At 43.8% G+C, this 22,533-nt stretch overlaps 1 protein-coding gene and 2 pseudogenes across 1 annotated transcript in view; 1 reads left to right on the plus strand and 2 right to left on the minus strand.

Moving 5' to 3' along the window:
* Nucleotides 1–4,664: 4,664 nt before the first annotated feature.
* On the minus strand, nt 4,665–5,443 carry LOC122899819 (annotated as a pseudogene).
* Nucleotides 5,444–6,076: 633 nt separating this feature from the next.
* On the minus strand, nt 6,077–16,678 carry LOC122904000 (annotated as a pseudogene).
* The window catches only part of SRPK1 (SRSF protein kinase 1), a 78,701-nt gene continuing 72,762 nt past the window's right edge, over nt 16,595–22,533 (plus strand). Inside the window, 2 exon segments of the mRNA XM_044254820.1 lie at nt 16,595–16,752; nt 16,755–17,277. Coding sequence (XP_044110755.1) covers nt 16,677–16,752; nt 16,755–17,277 — 599 coding nt within the window. The 5' untranslated portion in view covers nt 16,595–16,676.

Consider the following 22,533-nt stretch of genomic DNA (forward strand, 5'->3'; position numbering starts at 1 on the left):
GCCTTTGGCTCAGATCATGATTCCAGGGTCCTGGGATCGAGCCCCACATCAAGCCCCACATCAAGCCCCACATCAAGCCCCACAGGAGCCCCACCGGAGCCCCACATCGGGCTCTCCACTCCGGTGGGGAGCCTGCTTCCTCCTCTCTTTCTGCCTGCTTCTCTGCCTACTTGTGATCTCCATCTGTCAAATAAATAAATAAATAAATCTCTATTTTAAAAAAGCAAACATAGTCAAAGGAGCCTCCTGGTTTAAACAATTTGTGTTATTTTATAAATCTGCAGGTGGAGACTTTTTTGAGCTCATGATATAAGTTTGCTAAGGTTTTTCATAATAAGAATAATACTAGCTTTTAAACAAAATCTACAAAATATAGAAAAGCAGGGGGAGGGCGCCTGGGTGGCTCAGTGGGTTAAGCCACTGCCTTCGGCTCAGGTCATGATCTCAGGGTCCTGGGATCGAGGCCCGCATCGGGCTCTCTGCTCAGCAGGGAGCCTGCTTCCTCCTCCTTCTCTCTCTACCTGCCTTTCTGCCTACTTGTAATCTCTCTCTGTCAAATAAATAAATAAAATCTTTAAAAAAAAAAAAAAAAAAGAAAAGCAGGGGGAAAAAAGTCCCTTGGACTTATATTCCCCAGAGATAAATTCTGTTGCATTCTGGGGTGCTTCCTTTGTTTTACTAGGGAGCATGAGCTTTCTCGTGGTAATGGAAGGATTCTCCCCTCCCAACGTTATAGAACGTTCTAAAACTTCAACAGATTAGGGAGTACTTTGATTAAATCTAAAAGAGAATAACCCATGCTAACATGCTTTTCTTGTTCTCAGGTTCATTGATAACCTGGGAAGTGCTGCCAGCAGCCCACATCTGGCCCCAGCCCTCCAGGCAGCTCCCAGGGCCAGCAAGTTTTCTAGCACTCTTTCTTCAGATTAAATAAGCCAAGGGACTACCAGCCAGGAGACAGACTCTATGACCATGACCATCCTCTGACCCACTTTTCTTAAGAAGCGTTGGGTCATGGCTGCACCTCCAGTCTCAGGGCAAGTTGTCCTGGGCCAATCTATGGTGTCAGCGTTTATCTCCACATTTTTTTCACGTAGGGAACATTTGAGGGCTTGCCAATCGCTGAGTCTTGTGCTTGTCCGGGTTTTTATAGAATGACTCTCTCCTCTGGAGGAAATCTTAGGCAAGAGGAGGAGACCGCATACAACCCAATGCCTACAATGCTAAATACAGTTTCCCCTGTTCCAAGTTGCTGCAGGGCAAAGCATGAGGAAGGACTCTACATCGCCCTCTGCTGGGAACATCGGGAAAGAATTTTAGTTTTGGTCCGTTGGTTGGTTTCTGTTTTTTTACAAAAATACTAAACATACTTTCTTGGTACAGAAGAACAGCCATCATATGGTCCATTAAGTAGGAATATACATTAGCAGGCAAAGGGTTAGTGTTATATACAAATATAGCTTTTCTTTTTTGTAGCCTTGGCTATAGCCTTAGGGTTGTAAAAAATAGCATTTTGCAGCAGCAAGTTAGGAAACCAAGAAGCACCCACCAGTGGTTTTGAGCACGTTAACAAAAACACACAAGAATGGATCCAACCACTTTAGTGAAAAATATCTAGGACAGAACTGTAAATTCAGTTCAATACTAAGCAAACACTAGAGCTTGATATTACTTCCAAATTAACTCACTCAGGTAGTATTGCATACTCTTCTAAGTGACAGAAAGGGGCTAAGTAAACTTATTTACAGATACAATGACTATAGAGTGCCTTATTTATTTATTTATTTTAATTTTTTATAAACATATAATATATTTTTATCCCCAGGGGTACAAGGTCTGTGAATCGCCAGGTTTACACACTTCACAGCACTCACCCCAGCACATACCCTCCCCAATGTCCATAACCCCACCCCCTCTCTGAACTCCCCTCCCCCCAGCAACCCTCAGTTTGTTTTGTGAGATTAGGAGTCACTTATAATTGTCTCCCTCCCAATCTCATCTTATTTCATTTATTCTTCTCCTACCTCCTTAACCCCCCATGTTGCATCTCCACTTCCTCATATCAGGGAGATCATATGATAGTTGTCTTTCTCTGATTGACTTATTTCGCTAAGCATGATACCCTCTAGTTCCATCCACATCGTCTCAAATGGCAAGATTTCATTTCTTTTAATGGCTGCATAGTATTCCATTGTGTATATATACCATATCTTCTTTTTTTTTTTAAAGATTTTATTTATTTATTTGACAGAGAGATCACAAGTAGGCAGAGAGGCAGGCAGAGAGAGAGAGGAGGAAGCAGGCTCCCTGCTGGGCAGAGAGCCCGATGCGGGACTCGATCCCAGGACCATGAGATCATGACCTGAGCCGAAGGCAGCGGCTTAACCCACTGAGCCACCCAGGCGCCCCTACCATATCTTCTTTATCCATTCATCTGTTGATGGACATCTAGGTTCTTTCCATAGTTTGGCTATTGTAGACATTGCTGCTATAAACATTTGGGTGCACATACCCCTTCGGATCACTACGTTTGTATCTTTAGGGTAAATACCCAGTAGTGCAATTGCTGGGTCATAGGGCATAGAGTGCCTTTAAATCTGCAATTTAGATTTCAGATTTTCTATGAAAAATTAACTGTACTGAAGTTCTATAGATTGTACTTAAGCAACTTGGCTATGAGAGTTTACAGCAAAGAGAAATATTGCCATCCAAATTATTAATTATAGTTTAACAATAATCTCAACATCAGTGGCCACTGTCATTACTATTATCTGACTTGTTTGGCCATCTTCTAGTCTCATTTTCGTCTTGATTCATAAACTCATCGTGGGAATAGGAGCTCAGGATGGGAATCAATGATTAGACTGCACATGTCAACTTAAAAGTCACACACTGGGGGTGGGGGTGCCTGGGTGGGGCAGATGATCATCTGACTCTTAATTTGACTCAGGTCATGATCTCAAGGTCCTGAGATAGATATCCAACCCTTAGTTGGGCTCATGCTCAACTGCAGAGTCTGCTTGTCCCTCTGCTTCTGTTCCTACTCCCCACTCCTTCTCTCTCTCTCTCTCTCGTAAATAAATCTTTAAAAAAAAAAAAATCACACACAGGATTACATTGCAGCAGCTATTCCAAATGTCTGGGTTTTTTGTGTTTCTTATTGTTGTTTAGTTTTTATTTCATAATCATAAACTTAATTCAGCAAGGATTTGGAGGGGAGCAAGGAAAACATGAAACCCGTAGAACTGCAGTGAGAGCACAAAGATTATCAGATATTTCGAGCAGATGGGGGTGAAAGGTGCACTCCTAAGCTATAGAAGGAATGGTCTGGTATTTAAGAGAAAACACAAGTCAAATGTATTAGATTTATCCGCAGTCTGCAAAGACGATCTTCTTGCTGGTCTTGCCATCCTGGACCCAAACAAAGCTCACCATGGCTTCCATGATGATGTTCCTGCCCTCTTCCACCTTGCCAAAGACTACGACTTGCCTTCCAGCCACTCAGTGTAGGCAGTGCAGAAGAAAAACTGGAAAGTGTTTGTGTTGGGGTCCAGCATTTGCCCTGGACAAGATGCCAGGACCCACGAGTTTATGCCGAAATTCTCATCATCAAATTTCTCTCCATAGATGCACTCACTGCCAGTGCCATTATGGCCATGAAGTCACCACCCCGGCCCACCAATCCCTGAACTGTCCTGTGAAAGCAGGAAACTTTATCACCACATCCTTTCTCCCCAGTGCTCAGAGTCCAAAAGTTGTCTGCCAACAGCTCAAAGGAGACAGGGCCCAAAGGCTCACCCTAACCAGCGATGTCAAAGAACACCATGGTGGGGTTGGCCGAGGCTGGCTGGCGTGAGTGGCTCGGAGCAGCAATGGGGTCTCAAATGTCTGTTTTGAGTTAAAGCACTCACTAAACTATTCATACCTAACCTATCAATACAATTTTACTACCAACTTTATAAATCTGAAATTTTAGAACTATTATTTATAAAACCTGGTTTATAAACAGTACCTTTTGCAAAACAGGCAGGGAGACCGAACATAAACTATACCAACATGTAAATGAACTCTACTATGCCCTTGTGGCCAGAAAACTGCACTTTTTTCTAAAAGGAAGATGGTTTATTATTTTTTAGACTTCCAGTGCTTAATTTACAGAACTCCAAGCAGCGCTGCTTTCAAAAGTTTATAGAAAAATTCTTAATAAAACAAACTTAAAAATGAGTCATTCCGTTGAAACACTCCTCCAATATTAATAATTCACTCTTCGGTAAGAAATAGAATTCTTCTTCACAAATGTCCCGGAAATTACCTCACTCAATTACCACAAACATTAAAAACCAAAATGTTAGTTAAATCGGCAAAATATTTTTGTAGCCCTACTGAATGCCTATACCTGTAGCTCCTCTGTTGTCTCAATAGGCACCACACTTATCTAAGTAACAGCAGGTCACATCTGGCAGATACTCACACTATGCTTATATATTGTGCTGAAAAAGCCTAAAGGTGGTATGTGTGCTTATTGTCAGTAGGACTCTCTGGGGCACATAAAAGTGGATCTAGTTAATGCCCTTTGAGAACAGCAGAGTTCTCTCTTAACTTTTTATTTATAATGATACTTTTTTTTTTTTTTAAAGAATTGGGTTGGTTTTTTTTTTTCAGCGTGGTGGTTTCCTCTTTATTGATGTGCCTCCTACCTTCCCCCCACAATTTCAGTCCCTTCCATCTACCCCCAAAAAAGAAGGTAGTGAAAGGAAGGGAATGTTGGGGTTCTAAGCCCCTTGGTCAGTTAGAAAGGGAACAGAAACCAAAACAATCACTGGGTGGGGGTGACAGAGATTGACAACTGAGAAGTCTAAAGCAGAGTGGGAAAGCTGGGTAAGAGAAAGGGGAGAGAGGAGAGGTCCAAGAGGCCACCTCCCCCAGAGCCCTCCGGCTAGGAAGGGCTGGAGGAGAGCCTCAAACATTAGGAAGTGCAGGTCCTGAAGAAGGGAGGTGGTGTTTGAGCCCGGGGAAGGAGTAGGTCAGGGAAGGGGGGCCACCTCTTTGTAGAACGAGACCCCCCCACCTCAGGGGCAGCAGCTTCGCAGACCGTAGACACTTTCATCACTGTAGGCGATGTACAGAAAGAAGTCTTCTTCTTCTTCGTGGTGCTCCTGGTATAGCTGACCCATTGTGGCACTGGTGGGTGGAATGACATTGTTGACAAAGAAAAACAAGGCATCCTCAGCTCGGAGATGAATCGCTTCCGGATCAAGAAGTAGAACTGACCAACTGTGAGATCAGAAGGGACCAGGTATTTCTTTTTGTCCAGGTCTCCTATCCGAGCTTTGGGAGCCTTTTCTACTATCACCGGAACCCGGTCCGGGTATTTCTTTCGGATCTTCTCGCCCTCAGAGCGGCGTTTCTCGAACGGATGCTCCTCTTTATACACCAACTTCATCCTCCCGGGAACCGGGCTGGACCCAGCGCAGGGTGGCGGGGGGGGGGGGGGGGGGGGGGGGGGGCGGGGGGCCGGGACCTGGGTTGGTTTTTTTTTTAAGATTTTTTTTACTTATTTTTTTTCAATTTATTTATTTTCAGAAAAACATTATTCATTATTTTTTCACCACACCCAGTGCTCCATGCAAGCCGTGCCCTCTATAATACCCACCACCTGGTACCCCAACCTCCCACCGCCCCGCCACTTCAAACCCCTCAGATTGTTTTTCAGAGTCCATAGTCTCTCATGGTTCACCTCTCCTTCCAATTTACCCCAACTCCCTTCTCCTCTCTAACTCCCCTTGTCCTCCATGCTATTTGTTATGCTCCACAAATAAGTGAAACCATATGATAATTGACTCTCTCTGCTTGACTTATTTCACTCAGCATAATCTCTTTTTTTACTTATTTGACAGAGATCACAAGCAGGCAGAGAGGCAGGCAGACAGAGAGGAGGAAGCAGGCTCCCCGCTGAGCAGAGAGCCAGATGCAGGGCTCCCTCCCATGACCCTGGGATCATGAGCTGAGCCAAAGGCAGAGGCTTTAACCCACTCAGCCACCTAGGTGCCCCCTCCTTTTTTTTTTAAAGATTTATTTAAGAGCGAGTGCAAGCAGGGGAGTGATACAGGGAGTAGAAGAGAGAATTTGTAGCAGACACCGCTGGGCACAGAGCCAGAGCCCGCCGAGGGCTCAATCTCAGGACACTGAGATCAGGACCTGAGCCAAAACCAAGAGTCTGACACTCAACCCACGGGGTTCCCCAGACGCTCCTATAAGGATACTCTTTTTAAAATTCTGTAACATTAATGATAAAGGAAGCCCATAAATTCCATTACATGTAGTTCGTCTGCGGATTACTGCATGGCAGATAATGGCAGGCTAAAAGGGAAAGTCCTGTCTGGTGATACAGGAAACAGTGGTTCAAAATACATGCAAGAACTTGGATCTTTTAAATGTTCCAAGCGTCCTGTTACAGCAGAGGCGCGAAACATACACAGGTCATTAGCACCAAAACTAAGGCTGTGTTTCCGCTGCTCAATCTGGGCACAAAGGGATCTGCCATAGGGGCGGAAGCTACAGAGAAGAGGTAGTCCTCTTGTGCAGAGTCCCTGAGCAAAAATGTTCCGGCAACCTCCCCTTCCAGAAGGGCTTTCACTTTGTAGCGGCCCATCGCTCCCCAGCAACGGGGATTTCCTGTAGTCGGAAGCAAATCAGACTTGAGGCAGTGTATATAATCAGTGGGTGGATAGACTTCCCAAGCTCCCCGTCGGTTAACATGGGCACAGGTGCCTCCAGATACCTGACGTCATTTCTGCCCACGTGACCGCAAGACAGGTTGGTTGTGTCCTCTTCTGAGTCACAACTAACTTGTGAAATGGCAAAATGGTTCCCACTTGTTTCAGGCATTCCATGAGCTAATAACTTTGTTCCCAGTTAATATAAAGAATTACCCTGTGCAGCGGCTTCAGTGTATGTATTTGTGCATTGGGAGGAGTGTCAACCCCTTCCCCAATACTAGGCCACCTTCTCCCTCTACCTTTATCTACTTTATCCTCTGTAGAAGCCAAGTACAGATCAAATGTATCAAAAAATGTTGAGTGTGGTTTCACAGGGCCTGCATGCTATGTAATCAAATGCCATTTTGGAGCTAAATCTGAGCCAGGAGGAAAAGGGCATTTTGCAAGGATTAATTCAGACAGGTGTATTTTTCTTTTATTAGAAAAGAAGGACTTTACGTGTTGTAAATTCTCATGGAAAAACACAAGCAGAGAGAGAGATGGGGAAGTAGGCTCCCTGGCAAGCAGAGAGCCCGATGCGGGACTCGATCCCAGGACGTTGGCATCATGACCTGCGCGGAAGTCAGAGGCTTTAACCCATTGAGCCACCCAGGCACCCCACAGGTGAGATTTTATTCCTGACTCATACCTCCCTTTTCATTCATTTAAATTCAATTAATTAACATATAGTTTATTATATAGTTTATTGTTTCAGTGGTAGAGGTCAGTGATTCATCAGTTGCATGTAACACCCAGTGCTCATTACGTCATGTGCCCTCCTTAATGTCCATCACTCAGTTACCCAATCCCCCCCCACCTACTTCCCCTCCAGCAACCTTCAGTTTGTTCCCCATAGCTAAGAGTCTCTTATGGTTTATCTCCCTCTCTGATTTCATCTGTTTTATTTTTCCCTCCCTTCACCTATGCTCCTCTGCCTTGTTTCTTAAATTCTGCCTATGAGTGAGATCATATGATAATTGTTTCTCTGATTGACTTATTTCACTTAGCATAATTCCCTCTAGTTCTAGTCACGTCATTGTCAATGGCAAGATTTCATTCTTTTCGATGGCCAAGAAATATCCCATTGTATATATACATCACGTCTTCTTTATCCATTCATCTGTCAATGGACATTTGGGCTCTTTCCATAGTTTTGTTATTGTGGACACTGCTGCTATGAACATTGGGGTGCAGGTGCCCCTTCAGATTATTACATTTGTATCTTTGGGGTAAATACCCAGTAATGCAATTGCTGGGTCATAGGGTAGCTCTATTTTCAACTTTCTTTTTTTTTTTTAAGATTTTATTTATTTATTTGACAGACAGAGATCACAAGTAGGCAGAGAGGCAGGCAGAGAGAGAGGAGGAAGCAGGCTCCCTGCTGAGCAGAGAGCCTGATGCAGGGCTTGATCCCAGGACTCTGAGATCATGACCCAGCTGAAGGCAGAGGCTTTAACCCACTGAGCCACCCAGGCACCCCTATTTTCACCTTTCAATAAAGACTTGAAAGCATAAAATGACATCACTTGCGAATAAATTTCTGTGACAGTAAAATGGACTAGAAACACAACTTCAAGGAGACAAAGGAACAATGTAAACTTTCTTGTAGTTAACAAAGTGATTTTCCTTTTTTTTTTTTTACATATATGTCGCGGCTGGCACGACAAATCAAACAGGAACGTGAGGGTAAGAGGATGAAGAAAAGAACTCAAGAAGCAGAGAGATGGGGGCAGGAGGAGCACTGAGGAGGATGTCCAACAGTGCTAAGCTTATTCAAAGCATTAAGGCCATATATATAGTGATAATAGGAGAAGCAATACATCTGTGTCTAGTTAAACAAGCACACGTTCCCATAGTAAGTTTCACATTTAACTATAAGCAGACCTCGTGACGCCAAATGGCTGATGCCAGTATGATTGTTCTGTATTGATACAGCAAACCCGAAAGTAATTTATGGGCTGTACTAGGGCAGCAAGGACCAGCAACGAACTTATGACCCCAACCAAATTGTTCTCATCTATTTAGCAAGCATGTGGGAAGTCACGAAGGCGAGCACACGACACATAGCACGGACCCTTTCTCGGTGCTACTCAACTTTTCCCATCTTAAACCTTTTGTTAGGTTATTCGGACTTTAAAGGAGGCAAAGTCAGGCCTGGTTTGGTCCTCGTCTCAAGCCTTATTGCGGCCTCCCACACATATATTAATGAGTGTTGGTGGGTATTAGATTGACATTCAAAGCTGATGTAACACTTTTATTTCAAAGTATCAATTTCCTTTGCAATTTGTATGCTCTTACCTCATTTTCTTGCCTAGTGACCCTGGCTGATACTTCTAGTATACTACGGAACAGAAGGAGTGAGAATGGACATCCTTGTCTTATCCCTGATCCTAGGGGACAGTCTTGTCCCCTAATAGTAAGACATTCAATCTCTTACTATTAAATATGATGTTAGCTGTGGGGTTTTCATAGATGCTTTTTATCAGATTGAGAAAGTATCCTTCTGTTTCTAGTCTGTTAAATGTTCTGCATGGTTGTAGTTTAAAAGTTATTTCAGTGGGTAAGGGAGCAAAATGTTTGAAAGTTCAAGTTCAAGCTCCTCAGAGGCTCTATCCTTGCTGTAGACCTGCCCATAGAAGAGGCCCAACAAGTATCTGAGGAATGAACTCTCTCCCATCTCCCACCTTGCATTTTATTCTCCCCAGTGATTCTATGGTGTCTATGCCTCCCCTGCTCCACTCCCCAACACCATGCTGTCTTATTTGGAGTTTCCTTTCCACTCTCTTCTATTCCCAGCTGACACATATTCATGATCCCCAACACTGTCCAGGTGTCATCTCATTCAGGAAAGACACCGTTCTTCAGACCCTGAGCTAAGTGGGCCTTGTTGTGTGTGTTCCCATGGTACCCTGTGCTTCTAACATTATACACTGTGTGAATTATTTATCTATATGTCCATCTCCCACTAAACGAGACAGGTGATATACACACACGGGTGTGTGGCCAAGATGTGGATTCAAGAGCCCTACTGCCCAGATTCAAAACCCCTCCTCTGACTAGCTTGGATGACCTTGGCTCTGCCTCAGTTTCCTTATCTGCCACGGATGATGATAATAACGCCTATTTGGTAGTGTGTGACAGCTGAGGGACAATAGTGTCTAGTAAACAGTAATTATTCCATGAGTTAGCTATTAAGTCCCATAGGGCAAGGCGTTGGTTTTTTCCTTCTCTGCTTCTCATAGCCCTGGTCTAAAGGTGAGTGAGCCCTCAATAAATGTTCATCACGAGGGTGAGCATGGTGGACAGTATCTGAAAGAAGGAAAAGCAAAACGGATTCAACGTTGCACAGCAGGTAGAAATCAGAATTCAACTGTGTAAGCCATTTCTATGTATTTCCTACCTGCCTTTGGTCTCATCCTGGGACCAAGCTGGAGAAATTAAATACCTGTCATTATGTACTCCCTCTCCCTGGGGTCCCATAAGAGCCTGGGAGGTTTATGAACTGCTCAGAAAATAGGGAAAATACTTTGATCTCCAGTCCATTGTTTTTCTGGTCCAAGTCTTCATCACCCCTTGAACATGTTTAGTATAACAGAGCACCTTGTCCTGGCTTCCACCTCATGATGTTTATAATTTGCCTTAAAATATTTTGGGGGCACCTGGGTGGCTCAGTTGGTTAAGCAACTGCCTTTGGCTCAGCTCATGATCCTGGAGTTCCAGGATGGAGTGCCACATCGGGCTCCCACCTCCACGGAGAGTCTGTTTCTCCCTCTGACCTTCTTCCCTCTCATGCTCTTTCTTTCTCTCTCTGAAATAAATAAATAAAATCTTTAAAAACAAAAATTCAGGATTCCCCCAGGGTATCAAGGAAAGATCGATCCTCTAGATCCATCTCTAGATAGACCTTCTAGGTGGTTCTTCTGGTACTTAACAGAACCTTAAAAAGGAGTCCCTAGGTCCCTGTTTCGTCAACTCACCTAGAGGGGATGTGCTATAAAACTTTGGTAACCATTCCTCTAGTGTTGGACTTCCACATTTTTTTTCTTTAATTGGCAGTTTTCAAGAAACAAATCCATTTTTTCAAAATAAAATAATTGGGCATATGAAAACTTCTGACAAAGACCGGATAACACTTGTAGGTGCTAGTTACTTGTAGATAACATCCAGGTGCGGCTTACATTCTAATCTGTGATTCCCATGCCAGGAATAGTTTGTAAACATTCTGATCGCAAGGCAGCTTCGACAAAGGAGTTCAGGGTCATTGATTAATGCAAATTCCGCAAACGGCAGCTTTTTTTTTTTTTTTAATAACATCCATTACACAAATTAATAGGCAATTCATTTCACGAGTGGAAACCTGCTTCCGATGATGCCTCTGGTGTTGATCAGGATTGGAACAGCATAACTAATTATAAAGGAGACTCCGTCTCTGGTTCCCTGCTGCCAGCTCTGCGGGTGACAGAGTCCTGCCTCGGTGATACTGTTATCCCACCTTGAGTAAAACAGTAAAACATTCATGCAGTGACCAGAGCATCCAAAAGGCCAGAGAGACGTCAAAGAGCTTACATAGTCATAGGAGCTGTTTTGTGCCCGCCTGCTAATGAATGTTTAACAAAGGTTGCATGTGTGTGGCCGGTTTTAGTGTGCAACATTTTTCTTTATATTTTGGGAGTGAAGATGAGAAGCTGGCAACTCCTCATTGCTTTAGACTTCTCTGGCAGGTATGGTTACCGACAAAAACGAATGCAGAGTTGGACGTGATCAGCTCATTTCAGTTTACAACACCTGCTGTCTCCCTGAGCACGCAGGGAGCAGAGCAAGGGCTCTCCCTACCTCTAGAACCACCAGTGTTTGGGACCTGCCCATTGCTAGAGAATCTCCTTTCTCTCTCAACTTTCCTGCTGTTGGCAGAGCATCCAAAAGGACAGAGAGCTGAGACTTCAAAGAACTTACTTAGTTTCCCATTCCACCAAGCCAAGGTTTTTATTCTTTTATCTCTTCTCCCTACTCTCCCCAACCCTTCACTCCAGCACTATTTCTTTTTGAAGCTTAAGCTTTATAAAGGAGGAAGAAGGGGGGAAAAAAGCCAGAAAGGGGGTTATCTCCAAGCAGCTTCTGTTCTCAAGCCTTTCCAGGGAGCCCAAAAGGCTGGCTTATTTGCTTGGAAAGTGCTAGCCACTTGGGTGTATCCTGTAGACTGCCCAAACAGGCTGTGCTGGATAGTCTCTGTTTGCCCCTCCAGATGAACCCTCCACCCTTCTCCACTCTCTCTGTGCCCTGGGAGGTTGGGTTGCACAGACCGCATCACCCATGCACCCTTGCCTTCTTACTTCCAGTTGGTTCACTCAGTGGGGGGCACTAGGTGGCTTGAGAGGATGAGAGGAGTAAGAAATTGGGCATTTAATTCCCTGCCAGACAGTGGTTATGTCCTTTTATCAAAGGGCACAGCTACCATCCAGCAGATCTTTCTTATCACTACAATTCTGATAGGGGTTGGATTGTGTCCTCTCCACCCCCTCCCACCAAAATAAGATATATTGGAGTGTTAACCCCCAGTACAGTTCAGAAAGTGACCTTATTTGGACATAGGATCTTTACAAAGGTTTAAATTAAAGAGAGGGACACCGGGGGTGGCCACCTTGAGCTCAGGTCATGATCCTGGGGTCCTAGGATCAAGTCCTACATCAGGCTCCTTGCTCAGCAGGGAGCCTGCTTCTCCCTCAGCTTGTTGCTCCCTCTGCTTGTGCTCTTGTTCTCTCTCTGACAAATAAATAAATTTAAAAAAAAAATAAAGAGAAGTTAGAAGAATTAGAAGTTAAAAGAGATCATTAGAATGTGTCCTAATCCATTATGACAGATGTCCTTATAAAAAGGGGAAATTTGGACACAGACTGAGACACACATAGAAGGAAGAAAATATAAAGAGGCACAAAATCCTCTACAAGCCAAGGAAAGAGGATAGATCCTTCCCTCACGGGCCCCAGAAGGAACCACCCTGCTGACACCTGGATTTCTAGCCTCCAGAACCACAAGACAATAAATTGCTGTTGTTTAAACCACACAATTTGTGATACTTTGTTATGGCAACCCTAAGCAGACTAATACAAGGTATTACTGGGTTCTGGTTAACATCTCCACCCCTTGTCCTTTCAGGCCTAGGGGTAGTAAGGACTCCCACATTGATAGTCCTTGGACGCCTCACCATTCCTTCTTGGTTTCCCTTAACCCTACCCACACCTCAATCCCTTCATTCAGTAATCTTCAATTTTTCTGTTGAATGTGCCATGTGTTTCTTGAAACTCCAGCCTAGGATATAATTGTTTTCCCAATATAACTTCACAAAAAATCCTTTCGGGGTTCTTCAATTGTGCAGGCATCTACTGGGAATCTGAAAAGTAAAGCATCTGATATATTTTCATTTTGTTCTGCTGTCCATTTCATCTCACAAGACAAAAGGGAAGCCATAAAAGGGAAATGATATTTTTTTATTTAATTCAGATCAAAACTTTGAGGACAAAGTGTTAAGAGTTTGTGGTAACCAAAGCAGAGAATGTTGGGTTTGATGAAACATGTGTCTAAACTTTAGGTGATCAAATTTCAGAAACTTCCAAGAAGCATTAAGGGACAGTCCCAGGGAAGTCTTAATAAATTAGCTCACATGGGGCACCTGGGGGGGCTCAGTGGGTTAAAGCCTCTGCCTTCGGCTCAGGTCATGATCCTGGGTCCTGGGATAGAGCCCCGCATCAGAATCTCTGCTCAGCAGGGAGCCTGCTTCCTCCTCTCTCTGCCTACTTGTGATCTCTGTCTGTCAAATAAATAAATAAAATCTTTTTTTAAGATTATAAAAATAAATAAATTAGCTCACAGGGAATGGGATCTTTTCAGAAATTAAATTCTGACACTGCTCCCGAACAGTTTTCCAAATAATTCTACTTTTAAAAGAACTTGAGAAAAACAGTTATGCAAGAGAGATATGCATGCTTCACCACTTGAAGAGGAAGGATGAAATCCAGAATGGGACAAGCCCTGTAAAATTGGGGATGAGAGGGTGGGGAGTGATTTTAAAGTTATATTTAAAGTAAGAAGCACAAAAAAGGCAGAGGCTTTATTTTTTTATTTCTTCAAGTTTTTATTTAAATCCCAGTTAGTTAAAATACAGTGTAATATCCGTTCCAGATGTAGATTTCAGTGGTTCATCACTTACATACAATACCCAGGGCTCATCACAAGTACACTTCTTATCACCCATCACCCACCTAACTAAACCCCCTGCCCACCTCCTCTTCAGTAACTTTGTTTGTTCTCTATAGTTAAGAGTCTGTTTCCTGGTTTGCCTTTCTTTTTTTTTTTTCCTCCTATGTTCATCTGGGGTTTTCTCTCTTTCTTTTTTTAAATTTTATTTGTCAGAGACAGCACAAGCAAGGGGAGCAACAGGCAGAGGGAGAAGGAGGCTCGCAGCTGAGCAAGGAACCTGATGCAGGACTCCATCCCAGGACCTGGGGATCATGACCTGAGCCCAAGGCAGATGCTTAACTGACTGAGCAGTTTCTTACTTAAAAAGGCATGGACTTTAGAATGGAGGGTGGGGAACTAGCTCAGATGAACAACTATACAGATTTTAGAAAAAGTGTGGAGAACTGAACATGCTGAGAGAAAGGGGAAAAAACAAAAAAGGGAGAAATGGTCAATTGAGGGAACTCAATCCAGTTGAACTTGATAATGACTCTGGAAAAATTCTCGAATGAGTTATTAAACAATAATCTCTTAGGGAAAGAAGCAGTGATCACTCAAAGCCAGAATAGGTATGAAGAATTCATGCCAATTTAAAGTTATTTCCTTCTTAATGAATCTGCAGTATCGCATTTGGGTTATTAGCACAGTTTCACATTGTCCGGCTCAGTGTTTTCTCCCTCTCATCCAGAACTTTCTCATAAACTGCACATCATTTATTCTTTGATCAGACAAATATTTAAGCAACTCCTAGGTGCTGGATACTATGCTAGGCACTGAGGATACCTCAAGGAAAATCCAAACAGGATTCCTACCTTCATAGAGTTTACCTTCTTGTGGAGAGTACTTTGCCCATTCTGGGATTTCTTATCAGCCACCACAGCTCTCCTGTCTTTTCTAAATCACTGGAGGTTTTCCTGAGCTAGCAGAACCCTCAGGCTCCAGGGTCTCACTGTCTGCCCCAACTCTCCCTTTGTTCTCAAGTAGAGTGGAGAGGAAACTGGGATGCAGTTTTCCTTGGCCAACAGGTGCTATCCTCTTTTGCAATATGTCCAGAAATGCTATCATTCAGGTTCCATGCAATAGATATTAATTACCTAAATTTCAAATTCAGCCAACCTGCATTTCTGGCATCACGTTCCACTGGATCCACTTCAGTCATTACCAGCCCCGCCCCCACCCTTAAGTTTCCAAATCTGTGCCTTTTTGCTCAACTGATTTTCTCATGCAGGAATGCCTAATGTCTCTTTCTCCACCTACGGAAACCCTACACATTTCCCAAGACCCAGTTCAAAAGCTGCCTCCTCCCCTGGCTGAATTTGATTACTTATTCTGCTCAATAAAATCCCGCCCAAGCCCCCATGCTTCACTTGTGTAGTACTATTACACTTTCATCTTCCTTTCTCAGTCAGTTAATTACTTGTCTGTCTTCCCCCATAGAGTCTAACTTCTTCTAGGGCAAGGGTCTTCAAAGCTTGCCCGCTGTCCAGCTTTAGTACTTTACAACAGAGGTTGGCAAACTAAGGCCTGAGCCAAGAATGATTGAAATAGTTGAAAAAGATTAACAGAAGAATAGTATTTTATGACATGTGAAAATTACATGAAATGCAAATTTCAGGGACCATAAACAAAGTTTATTGGAACAGAGCCCCAGTTTTCTATTTTCCATTTGAACTCCAGGGGCAGATTTGAAGAGCTGAGAGAGATCTTATGGCCCACAGGCCTTAATGTTTACTATATGGCCCTTTACAGAAAATCTTTGCTAACCTTGCCTTACTATATGGGTTTGCTGATGGAATCACTGGATCAGGACACCCAAAATTGGGGGCACATCCCCTCCAACTTTCAGTTTCTTAGTGGAGGTAATATTTTGCTTTTAAGCTGTCATAAATATCAAATGAAATAATGCACTTAGAAAAGTATAAACACATGCTACAACTATATTTATCATGTACTAAAAAGATGATAAAGTGGTAAAATGAGAAAACACTGTTTTTATTCTTCCCCTTCCTTCCTTTAGAGCCTTCATATAAACGTGAAATTTTAAGAGAAAATTCAGTTTTAAGGTTTCACGTTTTAAAAATTTATTTATTTAAGGTTTTCACTTTTAGAATGAAGGTAAGTTCACAGGCTCCTTCTTTCCAGGCTCTTTTTGGTGCTGCTCCAACTTTCTTTTCTTTCTCACTTGTAATTTCGCCCGCCCTCATTTTCTTTCTATAGTATCTGAACTGAACCTCACAAGAGTTCAGCAAAGAAACTGGGACACGCCTGATTAAGTCCATTCTACAGACCAGGAAACTGAGGCGGACTCCCGTGGGCTGCAGACCACCGACTCACCACCCAGGGAACCCTCAAAGCCACGCGCTTCTCCTTTTCTCAGGGGCAACCGTCCTGCAGAGAGAACGAACCTGACCCCGCCAGGCTTCCAAGCTGGTTCTCAGCACCTCTTTAGCATTCACACTCGGCGTTCTTTCCTCCTCCCAGCCCCCGATTCTATGCAGCCCCCCCCCTCTCCTGGCAAGCAGGTGGTAGGCTCCGCGCTCAACGCGCAGGCGCGCGCCGTCGTGGGGCGGGGGCGGGGGCGGGACCTGGGGGGCGGGGTGTGCGCGGGCTTGGTTTTGGGCCGCGGCGGGAGCGGGAGTCACCGCCACTCGAGTGCGCAGGCGCCTGGCGGTTACCGGTCTCGCCATGGAGCGGAAAGGTGAGCGGTGGAGCGGCCTCCGCCACGAGGGGCAACGGCCGGCGGGGCGAGGCCCGAGTCAGCACTGGAGCTTCGCCTAACCGCCGCAGTCCGGTCCCCGGGCGTGCGGCGCCCCCACTCTGAGGTGGCGCCGCCCCTCACCCCCCGCCTCTGGGCTGCGGGTCCGCGCCCCTCAGCCCGGGCGTCCTTCCGCGCCGGCAGTCATCGCCCCTTGTTCCCCGCCAGGCCGACCCGCGCCTTGGGGCCGCTGCAGGGCCGGGCTCTCGGCGAACCAGACAGACCCCCGCCCGCCGGCCCCCTGACCCGGCCCGAGCCCCCGCCAGCGCACCCCGCCTGGGCGCTCCTCTGCGCCCCGTGGGCCGCCCGCCGCCCGCCCGGCCGTCTCGCCCAAGCCGCGGCGCTCGCCCCAGAGCCGCCCCTCAGGCGGGCCCCGCACCCGGGCCTCGCGCCCCTGCTGGGTCTCCACTCTCACCTTGGTTGCCTCCTTTCCTCCACATTCGCCCTTCATCCATCCCTCTCTCCTGCAGTGCTTGCGCTCCAGGCCCGAAAGAAAAGGACCAAGGCCAAGAAGGACAAAGCCCAAAGGAAGTGAGTCTTGTACCCCAACATCCCATTCTTTGGATTTCCTTCCGCACCTCCTTTCCTCTGGCTTCACCTCTTGAACGTGCGCCGGGTTTGGGCACCGCGCGGCCCCGGCCACATGGCCTCGGAGTGGCCTTGGAGGGTCGCACTCAGTGAACCCTGTGGAACCGAGCCGATGTTGCTGAGGGCCAGGCCTGGGTCTTAGCGGCCCCGGACCTGCTGGAAAGGGCTGTTGGAGGAGGACCAGAGCCCGCCCGGTACCTTAGCTCACCAACTCCGGAGAGGAGGCACTGCTCCCCGAGTTTGGGCCTCCCGCGGAGCTGGTTGATCAGTATCAGTTCGTGGACTGTTGGTCTCTTCCGTACCTGCTTCCTCGAGTCTTAACTGGACTCCTACGTCTGCACCGTAGGCCGAAAGGGAGTTCTTAAATGAATTTTCCGCATTTTGGTCTGCCAGCTACACGCTCTAGCTTACAGACAGGGCACGGAGCTTTCCCCTGGGTTAGCCAACTTCCTGAGTCTGCTCGGCGCATCCCCGGCCCTGCAGCGTGCGGGCAGACCCCTGTGTATACAACCGGCTTCTCTTACCGCTCCTCTCCTCTTAAAACCTCACGTCCTCGCCCTCAGTGCACATTACCTTCTGGAGTGGGCCTAACAGTAGTGACGGGTGTCGGCGATGCTGGTTTGGTGTGTAAAGTGCCACATGTCCGGGTTTATCAGCAGGATGCATAACCGTGGTTTAGCGCCACTGTGGGAAACACAAAAGTTGGTCCCATCTTAGAAACGCCCAGTAGAGGGCTTCTGCCAGTGAGGCTTAGCCGAAAGAACTTTTAGCTGGGGCTGACGTTTAATTGCCCGGTGTCTTGGAAGTTGTCTTTTAGGCAGTTCGTGTTGAGAAAAATAAATGCATTATTTTCTTGACACTTTTCCATTTACTTGATCTTATGTGGAGTTGCATACAGCTTCATTCTTCTTGAGCTGATGAAGCGAGCATTTCTGAGGTTTTCCTGGGTTACCTTTCTGAACGATACTGCCAGATGTGGTATGTGTCTGTGTGGTTTTTGGTGGCTCCCTGATGTTTGAGAAGAGCACATAATGACTTCTATCAATAGAGCTAAAGTGGTAGGTGATCTCACCTCTTGTTCCATTTCTATCAACTGGCTTATGAAATTTTTTATTTCGTAAAGTGCTTGGTAACCTACACATTTAAATATGAGTTTATCTACATGTGTTTGTTTGACTCTTGATTATCCATGTGTGGATCATTTCAAAACCAGTTTTTAATCCCAGATTGGCTTAATGGAAGCAGCAGAGGAGCTAACCTGGTTCTTGTCTGCAGTGGGAATTTAAATGTTACTCTTTTTTTTTTTTGTATGTGCCTTAGTTTTGTTAGTCCCTGTGGAGATGTTGAGATGTGTTATAAAACGTTATCTTTTCTGCTGATGTGGGGAGATGATAATTTTACTATGTACTGTACTGTTTAGAAAAGATCTGTCCTCTCTCCACATAGAAATTAATTTTCTATCAACCTGAGTAGCCTATAATTTGGGAGGAAAGTATAGATGGGTGTATTTATTTATTTATTTTTAAGTAGTTTCCACACCCAGTGTCAGGCTTGAACTCACCACCCTGAGATGAAAAGTCACGTGCCCTACGGACTGAGCCAACCAGGCACCCCGATCATATATTTTTATTTTTTTTTATTTTATTTATTTTTAAAGATTTTATTTATTTATTTGACAGAGGGAGCACAAGCATGAGGAGCAGGAGAGGGAGAAGCAGGTCCCCCTCCAAGCAGGGAACCTGATGTGGGGCTCCATCCCAGAACCCTGGGATCATGACCTGAGTTCAAGGCAGTTGCTTAACCACCTGAGCCACCCAGGCACCCCTGGATTATATATTTTTAGTACCAGATATTCATTACTTTGGATTATCTATTTAGACCATGTGCTTTATTTCTAAAGCCGAATGTATGTGCTTTGGATTATCTGTTACTCCTTAACTCACTCGTGTATAATTTGTTATTTGCATACTTGCACAAAAGCAGTTAATAGCATAGCAGTTATTTTACTGACTATTTGATCTTGTACAGCTTTAACTCCTGAACTTTTATGTAAGTGAACCTTCATTTACTTACAGTTTTAAAGATACTTTATTTTTTTTTTAATTTTTTTTTTTTTAAGATTTTATTTAGTTATTTGACAGACAGAGATCACAAGTAGGCAGAGAGAAAGGGAAGCAGGCTCCCTGCCAAACAGAGAGCTCAACTTGCTGGCTCAATCCCAGGACCCTGGGATCATGACCTGAGCCACCCAGGGGCCCCAAAAATGCTTTATTTTTGGTTTTGTTTTCAGTTAATAATTTTTCTTGACAATTTTAATTGTTTGTTTGTTTCTTCAGACTTCTTTTAAGTAGCTGAAATGTCTAATTAACTTGGTTAGAGTACTGTGTCAGAAGTTCAAGCCCCACCTGACTCCCATAACTGGACTCTGCTCCATGATTCCTGACTGCACTCCTGATTTCCAGTCGTTTTGCAAAGGCAAACTGCTAGTTACCAGATTAGTCAGGGAGAAGCATGACATAAGGTTCGCCTGGGTGGCTCAGCGGGTTAAGCCCCTGCCGTTGGCTTAGGAATGATCTCAGGGGCCTGAGATGGAGCCCTGCATTGGACTCTCTGCTCAGCAGGGAGCCTGCTACCCCCGCTACCACTCTCTGCCTGCCTCTCTGCTTGCTTGTGATCTTTGTCTGTCAAATAAATAAAGTGTAAAAAAAAAATTTTAAAAGAAGGATGACATAAAATTTGGTCTTTGGAAAAAGAAAAATTTGGTCTTTGGAGTGAGTCAAATCTGGTTTGAATTGCAGTTTTGCCACTTATAGCAATCTGACTTTGGATAATTTAGTTAAGGCTATGGTCTTATATATTGTTATGACTAGTAGCTGAGTCATGATGAAAACTGATTAAGAATTTACAAAAATTAAGTATTTGAAAAATTTTAGAGACTTTTGGAAGTACAGGTGGAAAGGATTTCAGTTTCCTAATTTTGTAGATGTTAAAACTAGAACCTACATAACATGAAATAATATTCCATGGAGCTGGAGCTGGTTGTAGCAGGACTTCTGCCTTCTAGCATGTGTTTCCTTCTAGCAGTGCTCTCTAGCATGTGTTTCCTTCAGGTTGACTTTAGGGATTTTTAGTTGTTATTTGAAGAATTTTGCCTCCATTTCACTTTCTCAGACATTGTATTCTTATTTACTAATATTAACTAGTGGATGATAATCTCTGTTTTACTTTACAGATAAAGAAATTGAGATTTTTCCATATTACTCCCATAGAAAAGTGTAAAGCCAGGATTCAACCCTGGGTCTCATGGATCCCAAAGCCTTTGGTACTAACCATTGCTGTCTCTCAAGTGACAGTTCCTTCTGATGTGTCTGAGGACAGACAAGGTAGAAACTGAGCAAACTAGGGCTTCTAAATAAGGTACCTCCAGGATGCCTGGGTTAAAGTTTAAGTACCTACTGGCTCATGGCTATATTTCTAAAAGGGCACAATTTTCTGTCTTTGGTCATTCAAGTTTTTTTTGTAATTTCAATATATATGTCAATAGGTGTGTGCCTTTATCTGTTTGTCATAAGCTTTTATAATTTAACACCCTTTATGTTTGCTTTTGACATTATTTCTTATGGAACATGATTCCAGAATGGATTTCATATTTAATAATTTTGTTGCTTAGCTTAGGAAGTTAGTAAGGGCAGTAGTTTTTACTTTCTTTGAAGTTAAAGAACTTTATGAATTTAGTAGTCAAATTACTTGCACTGGAAAAGTGATTTTTGCTTGTTTTAGCACTCACTGATCAATGCAGTTAAAAGAGAGACAGCTTTATTTCCTAGTTTTCCAAAAGATTTAATTGTTACATTGAAAATTTAGAAGAAAAGATAGTGGAAAATTTCTAACATTTTTATCCAGTAGAGAGTAGAGTACATAAACTTGAAACAATTTTTTTTAGTTAAATGGTTGGATGCTTTTTACACTTTACAATGTACCTTGGAAATTGATTCTGTATCACTTCCTTATAGTGTAGCCTTACTGTTTTTTTAAAGTCTGCCTTTTTCACCAGGGCTTAGAAATGGTTCAGTATCAGGACACCTGGGTGGCTTAGCTAGTTAAGCATCCGATTCTTGATCTCAGCTCAGTTCTTGCAGGTCTTGTTCTCATGGTGGTGATTTCAAGCCCCACATCGGGCTTCATGCTGGGCATGAGACCTAGTTTTAAAAAAAAAGAAAACAAAAAATGAATCCGTATTAGAGCACAGTTGAGTAGCTTCATCTTGCATTCCATTATTCCATTAATTGGTTGTATCATAATTTATTTTAGCTCTTATTAAGCAATATATACACATGTATTTATTTCCTATTAAGCATATCTAAATATACATCCAAAAATGGAATCATGAGTATACTTTTCCCTAGCTAGCATTATCATGTATGTTTTTTATAACACTAAATATTCCATATCCTTTTCATTGTTCTAGTGTATGTTTCCAGTTTTTCACAATACACAGCTAAAATAAATAAGTTTTTGGATGACAACCATTGCTCATATCAGTGATTATTTACTTAGGATAAATTCTTGGAAGTTATATTACTGGTATGTAGATTTTAAAGGTTTTTAAATTTGGGGTGCGTGAGTGGCTCAGTCAGTTAAGCGTCTGCCTTTGGCTCAGGTCATGATCTCAGGGTTCTGGGATGAACCCCCACGTCCTTGGGCTCCCTGCTCAGTGAGAAGTCTGCTTCTCCCTCTCCCTCTGACCCTCCCCCTGTGCTCGTGCCCGCACTCGCTTGCTCTCAAATGAATAAATAAATATAAATAAATAAAAGTTTTTGCATTCATGTTGTCAACAGAGTTTTCTCCAGAAACATTAACTAGTTTAATTAGGAATTAACTAATTGAATTTTCATATTCAATTCAAATTCAATTCAATTTGTATTAAAAAAAAAAACAAGTAATTTTTTAACCTTCCGATATCCTAGCAGTTTTCCATCCTCTGGTACATCGGAGAAAGAAAAACCTCTTTGTCCTTGGGAACTTTATTTTCATGGGGGAAGGGGACAGAGAATAAACAGTGCACATAGTAAGTACCTTATGTGGTGTGTTAGGCAGTTAGTTGGAAAAATAGAAGATAAGGGGAATTGAGTGGGGATGGCGGTGCAGTTTTAAATAGGGTGATTGAAGCCATATTGAGAAGAGGGAAATGAAGGAGGA

This window comes from Neovison vison, chromosome 1 (assembly GCF_020171115.1).
Source record: "Neovison vison isolate M4711 chromosome 1, ASM_NN_V1, whole genome shotgun sequence".
Lineage (NCBI taxonomy): Eukaryota > Metazoa > Chordata > Mammalia > Carnivora > Mustelidae > Neogale > Neogale vison.